The 12,872-nt window shown below is 44.4% G+C and overlaps 3 protein-coding genes across 4 annotated transcripts; 1 reads left to right on the forward strand and 2 right to left on the reverse strand.

Moving 5' to 3' along the window:
* Positions 1–149: 149 nt before the first annotated feature.
* Positions 150–4,283, reverse strand: LOC143317434 (butyrophilin subfamily 2 member A2-like). The gene is made up of 6 exons (XM_076725588.1): positions 4,204–4,283; positions 1,635–1,976; positions 1,504–1,545; positions 1,387–1,401; positions 663–786; positions 150–234 (listed from the first exon to the last, which is right to left on the reverse strand). The coding sequence occupies exons 1-6, from the start codon at positions 4,268–4,270 to the stop codon at positions 150–152; spliced, it is 675 nt and encodes a 224-aa protein (XP_076581703.1). The 5' UTR covers positions 4,271–4,283.
* Positions 4,284–4,882: 599 nt separating this feature from the next.
* Positions 4,883–7,881, reverse strand: LOC143317070 (butyrophilin subfamily 3 member A2-like). Its single transcript, XM_076725009.1, has 6 exons — positions 7,573–7,881; positions 6,647–6,988; positions 6,516–6,557; positions 6,399–6,413; positions 5,983–6,099; positions 4,883–5,564 (listed from the first exon to the last, which is right to left on the reverse strand). The coding sequence occupies exons 1-6, from the start codon at positions 7,637–7,639 to the stop codon at positions 5,455–5,457; spliced, it is 693 nt and encodes a 230-aa protein (XP_076581124.1). The 5' UTR covers positions 7,640–7,881; the 3' UTR covers positions 4,883–5,454.
* A 57-nt stretch (positions 7,882–7,938) lies between these two features.
* On the forward strand, positions 7,939–12,329 carry LOC143317063 (Fc receptor-like A). Of its 2 annotated transcripts, XM_076725001.1 has the most exons (6): positions 7,939–8,195; positions 9,154–9,263; positions 10,312–10,575; positions 10,660–10,920; positions 11,291–11,425; positions 11,963–12,329. In XM_076725001.1, the coding sequence occupies exons 2-6, from the start codon at positions 9,194–9,196 to the stop codon at positions 12,010–12,012; spliced, it is 780 nt and encodes a 259-aa protein (XP_076581116.1). In that variant the 5' UTR covers positions 7,939–8,195; positions 9,154–9,193; the 3' UTR covers positions 12,013–12,329. The 2 variants fall into 2 exon arrangements, with proteins under 2 accessions (XP_076581116.1, XP_076581115.1); XM_076725000.1 differs by lacking the exon at positions 7,939–8,195 and having other exon boundaries at positions 9,077–9,263.
* Positions 12,330–12,872: the final 543 nt, after the last annotated feature.

Consider the following 12,872-nt stretch of genomic DNA (forward strand, 5'->3'; position numbering starts at 1 on the left):
TCTCAGATGATGTAAAACATGTAATGGATGAATTACAGGGTTTAATGCAGCCCAAACTGAGATTTGCATTTAATGTTTAGTGAAATGGATAAAAAATATATATATATGTTTTTTTTCAATTTCAATGAACCAGGAGTTATTATCAGATGTTAGCTGGTGTTTTGTTCGTCGTTCAGCTGGATGCTCTCAGGACTTGTCTCCTGATGATTATTCTCCCGCCTTAATGTAGAACTACTGCACACAACACAAAACGAGTTATTAGTCAGCGTCTCCCAACATGACTCATGAGCATTTTCGTCTCTTCGACCAATCACACAAGCTGAGACGAGCAAAACTCCTCAGTTAAAGCTCTGGACAGTTGTGAGTAAATGGCGGCCGTCAACATGTTCGGGCTCCGGGCTAATCTGGGCTAGCCGTAGATCTGATGATCAGATAATTCTCTGTAGCTTCATCACTGAGAGACGTCTTTCCACTGACACATTGTCATTTGATACTTTATTCTAAAAACATCACGTTAAAGACAGAAACATGATGAAGACTGACTTCAGTCCAGAGGACTTGTCTCTGGCACACTGTGGATTTTCCATCACTTACATGCTTAAAGACAGACTTAAAACATTTTTAAATGGAGGAAATGAAGAGAGAAGAGAGGTGGGACTTACATTTTTTTCCTTTTTACAATTAAAATTCCAATTCCAATTCCAATTACAAATGCAATTGTAATTCCAATTGCAGCAATGACACCATTGCTAATTCCAGGGTCTTCGTCACCTCCACCATCACCACCTGCAAGAACAGAGGAAAGATGTCCAGAGTTGTTCTTCACTGTCGGCTGAAAGATAGCAACCCCTCATTATCCAAACCTGCTTCTCCTGGTCGTCTCATCCCTTCATCCCTACACCAAATAAGTGCGTCACTGTTATGTGCGTGACATAACTTAACTACAGAATTTAAAACAAGTCAACATTGACTTTCCGGTTTCACCCATCCATCAACTCCACCTTCCTCCACATGCAGACTTTCTTGCTCTTCATACTGCATCACCTGACTTCCTCCATTGCTCCTGTCATACTGTGACATATGTCATAATCAGTCTGCTGCCCACCTGAAGGCTCTTTCTCTCTGGAGGACGGGAAGGACTTGATTTGAACATCATCACATTTAACTGTCTGCCCACTGTTTTCTGATGAGCCAGCAGCGTACCGCGGCGTTTCAGAGCTTTTTCTCTGAAAACGATGCTGTGAGAGTGAACCACAACAGCAAAGCTGAGGCCTGACAGACAAGCAGTGAGCTGAAACTCTACAAAGCTCCTTAATTTGACAAATAATGAAGGACTGAAGGACGAATCACACAGGAGGGAGACGAGTGAAAGACTTCTTTACTCACCCTGATCGTCCTGCTCTGTGGATGAAAGTGACATGAAACAAGTTCAGACCCAAAGAAAGAGCAGCAGTTTATTTAAACAGTGAGGACACAAATGAACAGAACATTGTTTTTACTTACGGTCATCAGTCTGATTCCCTCTTGTACTTTTGTCCACTGGCTCTGTTGAAATATTGTGTTAAACTGTAAATGTGTTTAAATGCTAAAACACTTTCAACGCCGTCCATTTGTCTCAGGTTCACTGTACTCACCAACAATGAGGGTCACGTTGTCTCTCCTGACCTGACTCTGCAGTTTGGGAACGTAGCAGGTGTAGTTTCCTTCATCCCGTTCACTTACGTTGGTCAGCTTCAGGGAAATGTTTCCTCCGGTCATTTCCTCGAGGAAGAGAGACGTTCTGCCTCTGTAGTTCTCGTTCTGAAGAGCTGCATCATTCCTCCTGTGTCTGTAGATGTGTACGAGGGTTTCATTGCATCTCCACTCCACTGTTAGAGTCTGCACGTCGAATGGGGGCTCCAGGTGGCACGGCAGAATGGCATCATCACCAACAACGACTTTAACTGGTTCATGTGAGCCAATCACCTCAGGCTCTCCTGGGAAGCAAACATTGTGATGTGGTCTTATATCTATATGTATATATGTAGAAGAAATGGACTCAAAGATGGCGACCGCTTGCTTTGTCACAGTCGAAAAGTCGGCCTGCATTGAACTTTGACACATTTTGCTTTGACTGACTCACAAACATTTCCTCTGAGTTTCCAGTCAAGTTTTTATGGGCAAACTAAAAACACACATGCAGACAGGTGGTTGGATTTGCACTTCCTGGCTGAATCCTACGAAGGCAAACATATTGACACTGTTCCATCAACTTGATATTTCAAGATTTTACCAAAGTTCATGAGAATTTACTCTAATTTACATCAATTTGAGCTCTTCACATGTTGCAGAAGTCAGAAACTGAAAATTATGCTAATTTGTTAATTCATATTGCTACACATACAGATAGAAATACATGCTTTTAGGTGTGATGGCTGACGGCATCGTGGGAAAAACTGGACGGTTTAATCACTAACTGTCATCCAGTTCTGTCCATGTCTTGTTTTATCTCTCTTATTACTGATTTGTTCATGTTCTCAGCTGCTGTTTGAAGTCCTGACACACTTCACATCTGTTAAAAAAGGTTCCTCCAAAAACTCTGAAGCTTTAACCGATGTTTTAGTGTCTGGACTTTAAGAGCTTCCTGTGTCTACCAACAGCGAGGTCGACGTAACAGCTGCTCTGCAGTGTCTCGGCGTGAAAGGTGACCCTTCACCAGGACACATGAATGATGTCACTGAGACAAAGACACCGTAAAGGAGCAGCACGGCGCGTCACACACAAGTCAGCTGAAGAGTGAGCGTGTTACGTTAGCTCCGCCTACCATCACCAGCAGCCAATTGTAATTTTCCAGGAATGTCTGGTTCATGATACTGTCAATGCAAAGGCTTTCAGCCAATCACCACTGAGCGACCCCATTCAGCAATCTCAGTGGAAATCTTCAGGATTGTTAATTTGAAAGAATTCAGTCAATATTTCCATTGAATGCTACTTTATGCTTTTTACTTTAATCCACTGCATTTGTTTAATACCTGTTCAGATTATTCAGTGTTTCACACACGAAGCAAAGTCTTGAGAAAGTCCAAAAACCAGCAAAAACAATGCATCTCAGAGCATCATTTCTTCTTCTCTCCCAGCCAAAGATAAATGTTAGCACTGTTTCTATAAACTGGGGATACATTCAAACTTTACATTTCAACTTTCAATTTCCTGTTATGTTGTGAAGGTCAGGATCGGTTAAGGTCCTAAAAGCACTTTGTTCAACTTAGTAAAGAACACCATTTGGCTTTAGATACAAATGTGCTCTGTCTTATAATATAAAAGAATATAAAAAGTCACTTTTCATAGAAGATACATTTTGTAATATGGCAAATGACATTTAAAAAAATGCATAAGAAAAGTTAGTAACTATTATTGCACACATATAAAATAGAGGGAGATGGACCTCCTCTCCATCAGTGAAGTTACTGTTTGTTCTTCACATGTAATTTTGGGCACGTGCAGCATTTCTTTTAAAGTACGTCTCAGAAACTACAGTATTAGTATTTTCAACATGCAGCTACAACAGCTGGTTGCAGCAGCTATGACAGGTTCGTACACCACAATACAGAAATCTCTTTGGTAGCTACAATGAGGATATTTTACTGACAACCAGCTCACCTGAGATGTGTAAACACCTGAGAAACACTTGGACGTTACTAATTACACTCAGTACAGGTAAAAAAAATAAGACAAATCAGTATCAGTATACTTATTTTCAAGTCCTTTGTAATCCACAATGATGTGCTAAATTAAAGCGTACTTCAGTTTACTTCAGTCCTCCCTGCAGCCGTCAGACTACACAACAAAAACTGCTCCAAGTAATCAGTGAAGTAAAACATGTACGTAACAGTCTGTGAATACTATTTACAGTTTCTTACAATTTTTTACAGTTTCTTAGGATGACATTTCTTTTTATTTTTCATTTAAAATTCTCACTCTTTTGTATATATTCTGATGTTGGTTTTAATTTGCATGCACTTCAAATGCTGCCGGTCAGACTCGCTCTGTCCTCAACACCATCTGATCCCGTTCAGCCTGATCTGAGGCCTCCTGAGGGTGAGCGGTGGACCCCTTATTGGAGTCAAACCGACCGACAGTCCGCACTGAAGAACACGTGAAGCCGCGGCTGCTTTACTCCGCAGACGTGCATTCATGTTTCTACCTGAGGCGCGAAGGTCTTACCTGTAACACTCGCCACAGAGAAAAGAGGACACAAGGACACAAACACGAGCAGCAACGACTCCGCCATTGTTATCAGACTAAGTTCAGGTAAGCAGACTAAAAACACTTTCACTTTTCCCTGGAGAGGCAGGAAGTGGCCTGAACGAGTGATTCATCCATTCATCCACAGACGCCTTCATGTCGTTCATGTTCCCACTTAAAACTGACGAGAGGAACATTTAACTGTCCCTTTATTCATTCTGTCCCCTCGTCTCCCGTCGGCCTGGATCAGACCAGGTGAAGCAGCTGTCAATCAAACTGACCGAAGAGAAACGGCCGTGGATGAACTTTAACTTTGTCCGGCCGTGATTTACGCATCTTTACATTCACGCATCAAGTGTTAGTTCAAGCAGTCTCACGCGCAGTGATTTTGTTCCGCCCTCGTGTTGAGCGTATTCCCGCGGTCTGGGCCGAGGATGCTGTGATGAAGAGCTTTCTGGACTCTTCCTCAGCTCAGCGAATTTCTCCTGACAGCAGCAGCCTCAGCGTAATCAGACAACTTCACTCTGTTTCTGATGTTTCTATGTGTTTGATATGTTTACTGTCCTTGTTTAGGTTTGTATTTGGAAACTCGATCATATTTAATTCGGACCTTCCTGGAAAACCGACTTTTACAGAGCAGAATGGATTCATGAAAAATGTCAAGTCAAACAAACGTCTTTTATTAACCATCACAGTTTCAGCCTCTCCTCTGAGCCTCCTGCTGTTCACATGTTTCACAGCTTACAAAGCTGACCTCTATGATTGTGGTTGAGAATAAAAGTACAAGCAGATTAAAAAGTTGGATAATAAAAACAGAATATGTTTCAGTACAGCACAGTGCTTCTCAGGTGCTGTAAAACATTTAAAATGAAGAAGAAAAATCAAAAAACAAATAAAGAAATCAAAGTGAAACAGTAGTGATGAAATAAAGGATCAGCGCCACCATGAGGTCAAACACAGCACTGCCGAGCGTCTCTTCTTTCTCCCAGTTTACACTTTTTAAACATTAGAAAAACAATTATTTTCACATTTTGCTGACACCAGAAAGTAGCTTAAAACAACTCGTTTTGAGTTCAGTGCTCAATCAAATGTAATGGATGAATTACAGGGTTTAAAACAGCCCAAACTGAAATTTGCATTTAATGTTTAGTAAAACGGATTGAAAATATTTGGATGGAATCAAAGCGTTTTTTTTTTCCATTTCAAAGAACCAGGAGTTATTATCGGACGTTAGCTGGTGTTTTGTTCGTCATTCAGCTGAACGCTGTCAGGTCTGGGCTCCAGACGGCGCTCTCTTTCCATCCTCTGACGTCTTCTCCTCTCTCGTTCTCTACGTAGAACTACAGCACACAACACAAAACGAGTTATTAGTCAGCGTCTCCCAACATGGCTCATGAGCATTTTCGTCTCTTCAACCAATCACACAAGCTGAGACGAGCAAAACTCCTCAGTTAAAGCTCTGGACAGTTGTGAGTAAATGGCGGCCGTCAACATGTTCGGGCTCTGGGCTAATCTGGGCTAGCCGTAGATCTGATGATCAGATAATTCTCTGTAGCTTCATCACTGAGAGACGTCTTTCCATTGACACATTGTCATTTGAAAACATCACATTAAAGACAGAAACATGACGAAGACTGACTTCAGTCCAGTGGACTTGTCTCTGTCACACTGTGGATTTTCCATCACTTACATGCTTAAAGACAGACTTAAAACATTTTTAAATGGAGGAAATGAAGAGAGAAGAGAGGTGGGACTTACGTAACATCCTGCTTACAGCGTTTCGAATAATTAGAGCAATTGCAACACTGATAGCAATTACAATAATAATTACTGCAATGTTAACTCCAGCTTCTTCGCCACCTCCACCGTCACCACCTGCAAGAACAGAGGAAAGATGACCCTAACCCCCAAAGCTGCCTCTCCTGTTCTTCTCATCCCTTCATCCCCTCATCCTAATGTATTATCATTCATCAGCTGTGCTCCCCTCCATCCATAATACTCATTAAACCATCATGAATCTGTATCTTACCTGCGTGGTCTTTGTTAGTGAAACAACATACGCGAGTGTCGGCGAGGACCACAGGCAGGCCTAGCGGACCTTCATCACAGTGTTATGAAACACTGTGCTGAGGTTTCACACAGGAGGGAGACGAGTGAAAGACTTCTTTACTCACCCTGATCGTCCTGCTCTGTGGATGAAAGTGACATGAAACAAGTTCAGACCCAAAGAAAGAGCAGCAGTTTATTTAAACAGTGAGGACACAAATGAACAGAACATTGTTTTTACTTACGGTCATCAGTCTGATTCCCTCCTGTACTTTTGTCCACTGGCTCTGTTGAAATATTGTGTTAAACTGTAAATGTGTTTAAATGCTAAAACACTTTCAACGCCGTCCATTTGTCTCAGGTTCACTGTACTCACCAACAATGAGGGTCACGTCGCCTCTCCTGACCTGACTGACCAGTTCGGGAATGTGGCAGGTGTACTTTCCTGCATCCCGTTCACTTACGTTGGTCAGCTTCAGAGAAATGTTTCCTCTGGTCATTTCCTCGAGGAAGAGAGACGTTCTGCCTTTGTAGTTCTCGCCCTGAAGATCTGCACCATCACCTTCGTGTCTGTAGATGTGTACGAGGGTTTCACTGCATCTCCACTCCACTGTTAGATTATGCACGTCGAATGGGGGCTCCAGGTGGCACGGCAGAATGGCATCATCACCAACAACCACTTTAACTGGTTCATGTGAGCCAATCACGTCAGATTCTCCTGGGAAGCAAACATTGTGATGTGGTCTTATATCTATATGTATATATGTAGAAGAAATGGACTCAAAGATGGCGGCCGCTTGCTTTGTCACAGTCGAAAAGTCGGCCTGCATTGAACTTTGACACATTTTGCTTTGACTGACTCACAAACATTTCCTCTGAGTTTCCAGTCAAGTTTTTATGGGCAAACTAAAAACACACATGCAGACAGGTGGTTGGATTTGCACTTCCTGGCTGAATCCTACGAAGGCAAACACATTGAGGCTGATCTGAGGCCTCCTGAGGGTGAGCGGTGGACGCCTGATTGGAGCCAAATCCACCGAAAATACGCACTGATGAAAGCGTGAAGCCGTGGCTGCTTTGCTCCGCACACCTGCTCTCTTACCTGCTGCCACACCTGAGGGCGTAAAAAGTCTATCCGCCTAACGCAGGTGACATGTTTCCGCCTTTAAAAAGCTGATTTTAAAGGAACGTTTCAAACGCGTCGAGAAGGAAACAGAGGAGCAGAGAAACCAGGAAACGTTTTTTAACTCAACCTGCAGTTTCTCTTTTAAGCTCGGGCTACCTGAGGCGCGAGGGTCTCACCTGCGACACTCGCCACAGAGACAAGAAGACACGAGGACACAAACACGAGCAGCAACGACTCCGCCATTGTCACTGGACTAAGTACAGGAAAACAGACCGTAAAACACGCTTTCACTTTGCCCTGGAGAAGCAGGAAGTGGCCTGAACGAGTGATTCATCCATTCATCCACAGACGCCTTCATGTCGTTCATGCTTCCACTTAAAACTGACGAGAGGATTTTGACTGTCCCTTTATTCATTCTGTCCCTTCGTCTACCGTCGGCCTGGATCACAGTCGCGAGCGAAACGGATCTGGATCTGAGATCGACTACTGCGGGGGGGGGGTGCATAAAAGGAAATGCATCCGGGTAGAAAGTGAGACAAGTTCAAGCACGTGCAGTGATTTTGTTCCGTCCTCGTGTTCTCCAGCAGCAGCAGGCTCGGCTGTGTTGGCCGCATCAGACTCGCTTCTGGAATCAGTGAGAATGAGCGTATTCCTGCGGTCTGGACCGAGGATGATGTGATGAAGAGCTTTCTGGACTCTTCCTCAGCTCAGCGAACTTCTCCTCCTGACAGCAGCAGCCTCAGCATCCCTCCTCCTCGCCATGGTTACCTGACCGCGCTCTGGAGAGAGCACCTGATTGGTCAGCGCTCAGGAACATGTGGCGGGAGATGTCGCAGCTCACGTTCTGTTTCAGTCTGCAGCCGCTTTAAACTGCATCAAACGCGCAAATTCACAGAAGTTTTGCACTTTAGACTGGAGATAGAGAGAGATTATATTTAAAATAAAGAAATGATCTCTTTTATCCTTATGGCTGCACCTGCGTTGTTTTGCCTGCTGAATTGTCACCAATCTAATCATTTGTACCAGTTTAAACAGCTTTAAAACAGACAGCAGATCAGTTTTTGGCACCTTTTTAATGTTTTAATGTTCTAGCACACTGGCCTGAGATCAGTTGCAACAGGAGTCATATTGGCACCAACCATCAGGGCCTGACAATCAAACACTAAACGTTAACATTAAGAGAAAACGACGCCTCATATTCAGCATCTTTCCCCTGAGAGCAGACTGGAGCCATCACAAGGCCAGAAACAGTTTAAAAACACTTTAGTTTGACGAGTTTATGTTACGATTTTCAACATATTTGTGGTTTGCAGAAGAAAGAAACTCCAGCGTTTATTCTTCCAGCTGCATTGCGTTCAATTGCAACCGGAGTGATTTGTTTGTTGGCTCGTGCGTCAGATGCCTCCTGAAGACAGTCTGAGTTTGCTGTTTTTGTGTGTCTTTGCTGAAGCTGTTTCTTGTGGCTGCTTCACGTCCAGCCTCACCGAAACGCGAATCAAAGACAGCTGTTCTTGTGACTGATGGCAGGTTTGAGTCTGCGGTTGAGTGACTGCTATTGTGACGCTGCAGAGTTTGACTCTCAGGTTGAAGATTGTGAAGCAGGTGACTTTGAGCGCTCGCTGAATGAATTCAGAACCTGCCAACGAACTTCTGTGAATGAATGAACATCTGTACAAAACTTACAGCTCAAGCACGTCTGCAAACGTGTGAATGTCACTGCAGAACAGTGATTTTTTTTTTTTTTCTTTTTTTTGCAGAATTCAACAATGGCCTTTATGGTTTCCTGTGCTGATCAGGATGTGGTCCACTCACACCTTACATAGAAGAAGACACAAGATGGAGATCACACCGCTGTGCTTCGTGCTCTGTAAGTCCTTTAACCTTCTTTAAATAATCTGCCTCCCAGAACAATTTAACACCTGGAATCCTGGATAATCGACGTGTTATTTTAAAGGGTTTTTTGATATGAGGTACCTGCAGTAGATGAGTGATGGTGCAGAAGCAGAGCGATGTGGCTCAGCAGAAACATGTCGTTTCTCACAGCTTTTCCTTGGCAGTCGTCACTGGTCCAGACCACCACAGCCGAGCTACCACAGCACCAAATGTGTACAAATAAATGAAAGAACAGGCTCTAAAGAAGTATTTCACACAGAAGTTTCCATCGCAGAGCGTGAAATGTTCAGAAAGGTTTCCTCTTCCTCTTCCGCCACACGAACAGCAGTTTGATGCTGCTGTCAAAATCACTCATTTTCTTCGTCTCCTATTGGTTGTTTCTTCCACAAACAGTTATTTATGTGTGAGAAAATGTAGCTCGGAAGGAAAAAGGCTGAGTGACGGCAAAGCTGTGAGAATACTCTAAATGCATCGTCCACTTGAACTGACCTTCGTTATTTTAGGCGGACCTTCAGCATGTGTAGAAAACACGACTTACCGCTGACTCTGCTGCTCTGCTTCAGTACCAGTACTCCAAACTGAGGTCACGCTGACCACCGTCCACTGAAGGAACACTGCCTCTCTAAGTACCTCATACAACCAAACTTCAACTAACCGTTAAGTGTAGTAATTATTGAAAAAAGCCAAACTTTGAGTCTTGATCAGCTGGAAATCGTGAAACTCTCACAGCAGTTTGAAGCTGCTGAATCTATATCACATTACACGGCTGCCGTGTCCACCAGCTGGTCTAAAACTGCGTCCATCAGCTGTTTGCTTCAAACGTTTGTTGTGGCTGCGAGGCACTGAGGCCGAACAGCTGATGTGCTCTGACACCAAAACATCGAGCTGAAAGAGCTGCAGAGTCATTTCACTGAACAGTACAAAACGCCTCAACAACCATTGACCGACGCCTGCATTTAACACATCAGATCAGCTGCAGGCCTGAAAAAGGCAAATAACTTCCTGTTTGACTGCCCCTGCAGCCACTCTGAGCATCACTCCCAACAGATCTCAGTTCTTCCAGTATGACGACATCTCTCTGAGGTGTGCGGCACCGACAAACTCCAGCAGCTGGACGGTGAGAAGGAACACCTCCTCTGAGAAGTTTGAGCAATGCAAGATCGGCTGGGGGATCCCAGGCAAGTCCTCCTGCACCATCGAGGACGCCTACCCGTCCGACAGCGGAGTGTACTGGTGTCAGTCTGAAGAGGGGGACTGCAGCGACGCCGTCAACATCACAGTGACCAGTAACGCCACCTGTTGTGTGTAGAATCTGCTGAATTCTTAGATAACTGCTTTTGCAGTTAGTCAGGCTTTACTTTATATTCCAGATGGTGTGATCCTGGAGAGTCCAGCACTTCCTGTGACAGAGGGAGATGAAGTGACCCTTCGCTGCTCCTCCAAGGACAAATACCAACGTGAGGTCACTTCGGATTTCTCTGCTGCATTCTACAAAGATGGCCTTTTCATCGGCGTCAAGCCCACAGGAAGGATGGTCCTCCCGGTGGCGTCCACGGCCGACGAAGGTTTCTACAAATGTGAACACATCACCCAGAAAAGAGCGTCACCGCAGAGCTGGCTGGCCGTGAGAGGTGACCGATGTCTCAAACATTTCACAGGCTGATCCCAGTGTTTCTGTCTAATGAAGTTAAATTTGACCATCGACCTCAAGTATTCAGTATTTTCCCACCAAAGTTTTGTGCAATCAGGGTTTGAAACAGCATTTAGACCTTCAGGGAAAGAAAATGGAACTACAGTCCTGCCCGGAACTAAAACCATTTCAGGCTACGATGACAGACATTAAACACGTGTCCAAACAATAAAGAATAGAAATAAATGAATTCTAAATGAATTCTCCTCACACTGGAACCAGCAGTGAAATGTGCTTGTTGAGATCAGACTCCTGTTCAGACTATTCACTGATGGCAGAACTTTTCACATCTGAATTTTTCCTCCTCACAGTCAGAGTTCAGCCTACAAGTGTCCCTCCTCCTCCTCTCTTGTCTCTGCCCAAGCTGGTGTGCTCCATCCTGCTCTTCATCCTCTACTCGGCCATACTCGCAGTGTGTATCTACATGTATAGAAGGTGGGCACAAGGTAAGAAGACCTCCGAAGGTCCCGATAATAAGATGGTGCTGATCCCTGTGCTGATCGTCTTCTCTGGTCTGGGACTGTGCCGACATTTTAGCAAACATTTCACCAGTTTTTTAACGCCAGGGACAGACTGAACCACAGCTGAAGAACAGTGGACCTGCTTCCTCTGTAGATATGAAGAGCTCAGTCTAAACTTCAGAAATATGGTTAGCCTTGTTTTAGCATTTCAGGCTACAGCTCTCCCGGCTCACCTGACACAGTAACATGTTGTGCACTGTTTGTTGGTTGGGCCACGTGACCCTGCCCACAGGCGACCTGGTTGTGGCTAACAAGGTGGGGCTAACAGCAACAGAGCTGGTTGTCACAGCAACAAGTGGTGTAAATCAGGAAGTGAAATGATCACAAAGCTAAGACGTCATCGCACTCCCACACGCCTCGAGGTGAATGACAGCGGTGGCAAAGAAGGGACGAGACGGGCGGGACAGGACGGGACAGAGGTCAATTCCACTAACAACTGTCTCTGCTCTGGTTTTCCTGCAGCTCGAGCTCATGCAAAGAGGACAGCGTCTGATCAGCTCGTACTGGAATGATGAAGAGAAGGAGGAAGCAGCGTCTGCCTCGTTACATGCTGATTTGCTTACCTGCTCATGTGCTGCGTTAGCCCGATGCTCTGCAACGTCCTGCTTCCTGCTGCATCTGATGAGCTTCCCATTAAAACTGATGAAAAGCGTGTCTGAAGCGTGTTAAATAATCATTTTCTGAAGCGTTTATGAACATGCAGATGTTTGAAGCACAGATTTCTTTCTTTTACGGCATCAAACCTTTTATTGAATAGAATTGATTGTTCATTCATTCATTCATTCATTCTTCTTTCCATGTTAATGCAATACTGATGCTTGGCCAGCAGATGTCGCCCTCTGGGCAAATACTTCAAATCAGTGAATGAAAAATTCTGGACACATCCATCTAAATTATTCATTCATCAACATTTTCTGTGTTTTGCACCACAAAAGGACATTACAAAGTGGAAATAGGTGTTTTGAGGTAACACCTGGATCACTGCCTGATCTTCAGGTCCAGCCATGTAGAGCTTGATATCCAGATGTATCGGGGGGGCAATGGGACACACATGCATGGGGCATTAGCCAATCAGGTGAGCCCCACAGTGAAATAAGTGGGCTCGTGGGCAGCAGGTGTGAGGACTGCAGGTTGAATGCACTCAGCTACGTCATATATATCATCAGTTATGTTTTATATTCAGTTTCATTGTTTGGGTAGAGGTCCGTTTTATTTGGGGGTCTGGACAGACTCACACTCCCACCCTCAGTCTGCTCACTCTCCATTAGGTGGCACTGTTGATCCGAATCTCTCCGACCAGCTGCAGCCTGAGAGATAAAGAGGAAAGTCAATGGAGGACACACTTTAACATGATTAAAACGGTCCTCGGGCT

The sequence above is a fragment of the Chaetodon auriga genome, chromosome 24, assembly GCF_051107435.1.
Source record: "Chaetodon auriga isolate fChaAug3 chromosome 24, fChaAug3.hap1, whole genome shotgun sequence".
Classification (NCBI taxonomy): Eukaryota; Metazoa; Chordata; class Actinopteri; order Chaetodontiformes; family Chaetodontidae; genus Chaetodon; species Chaetodon auriga.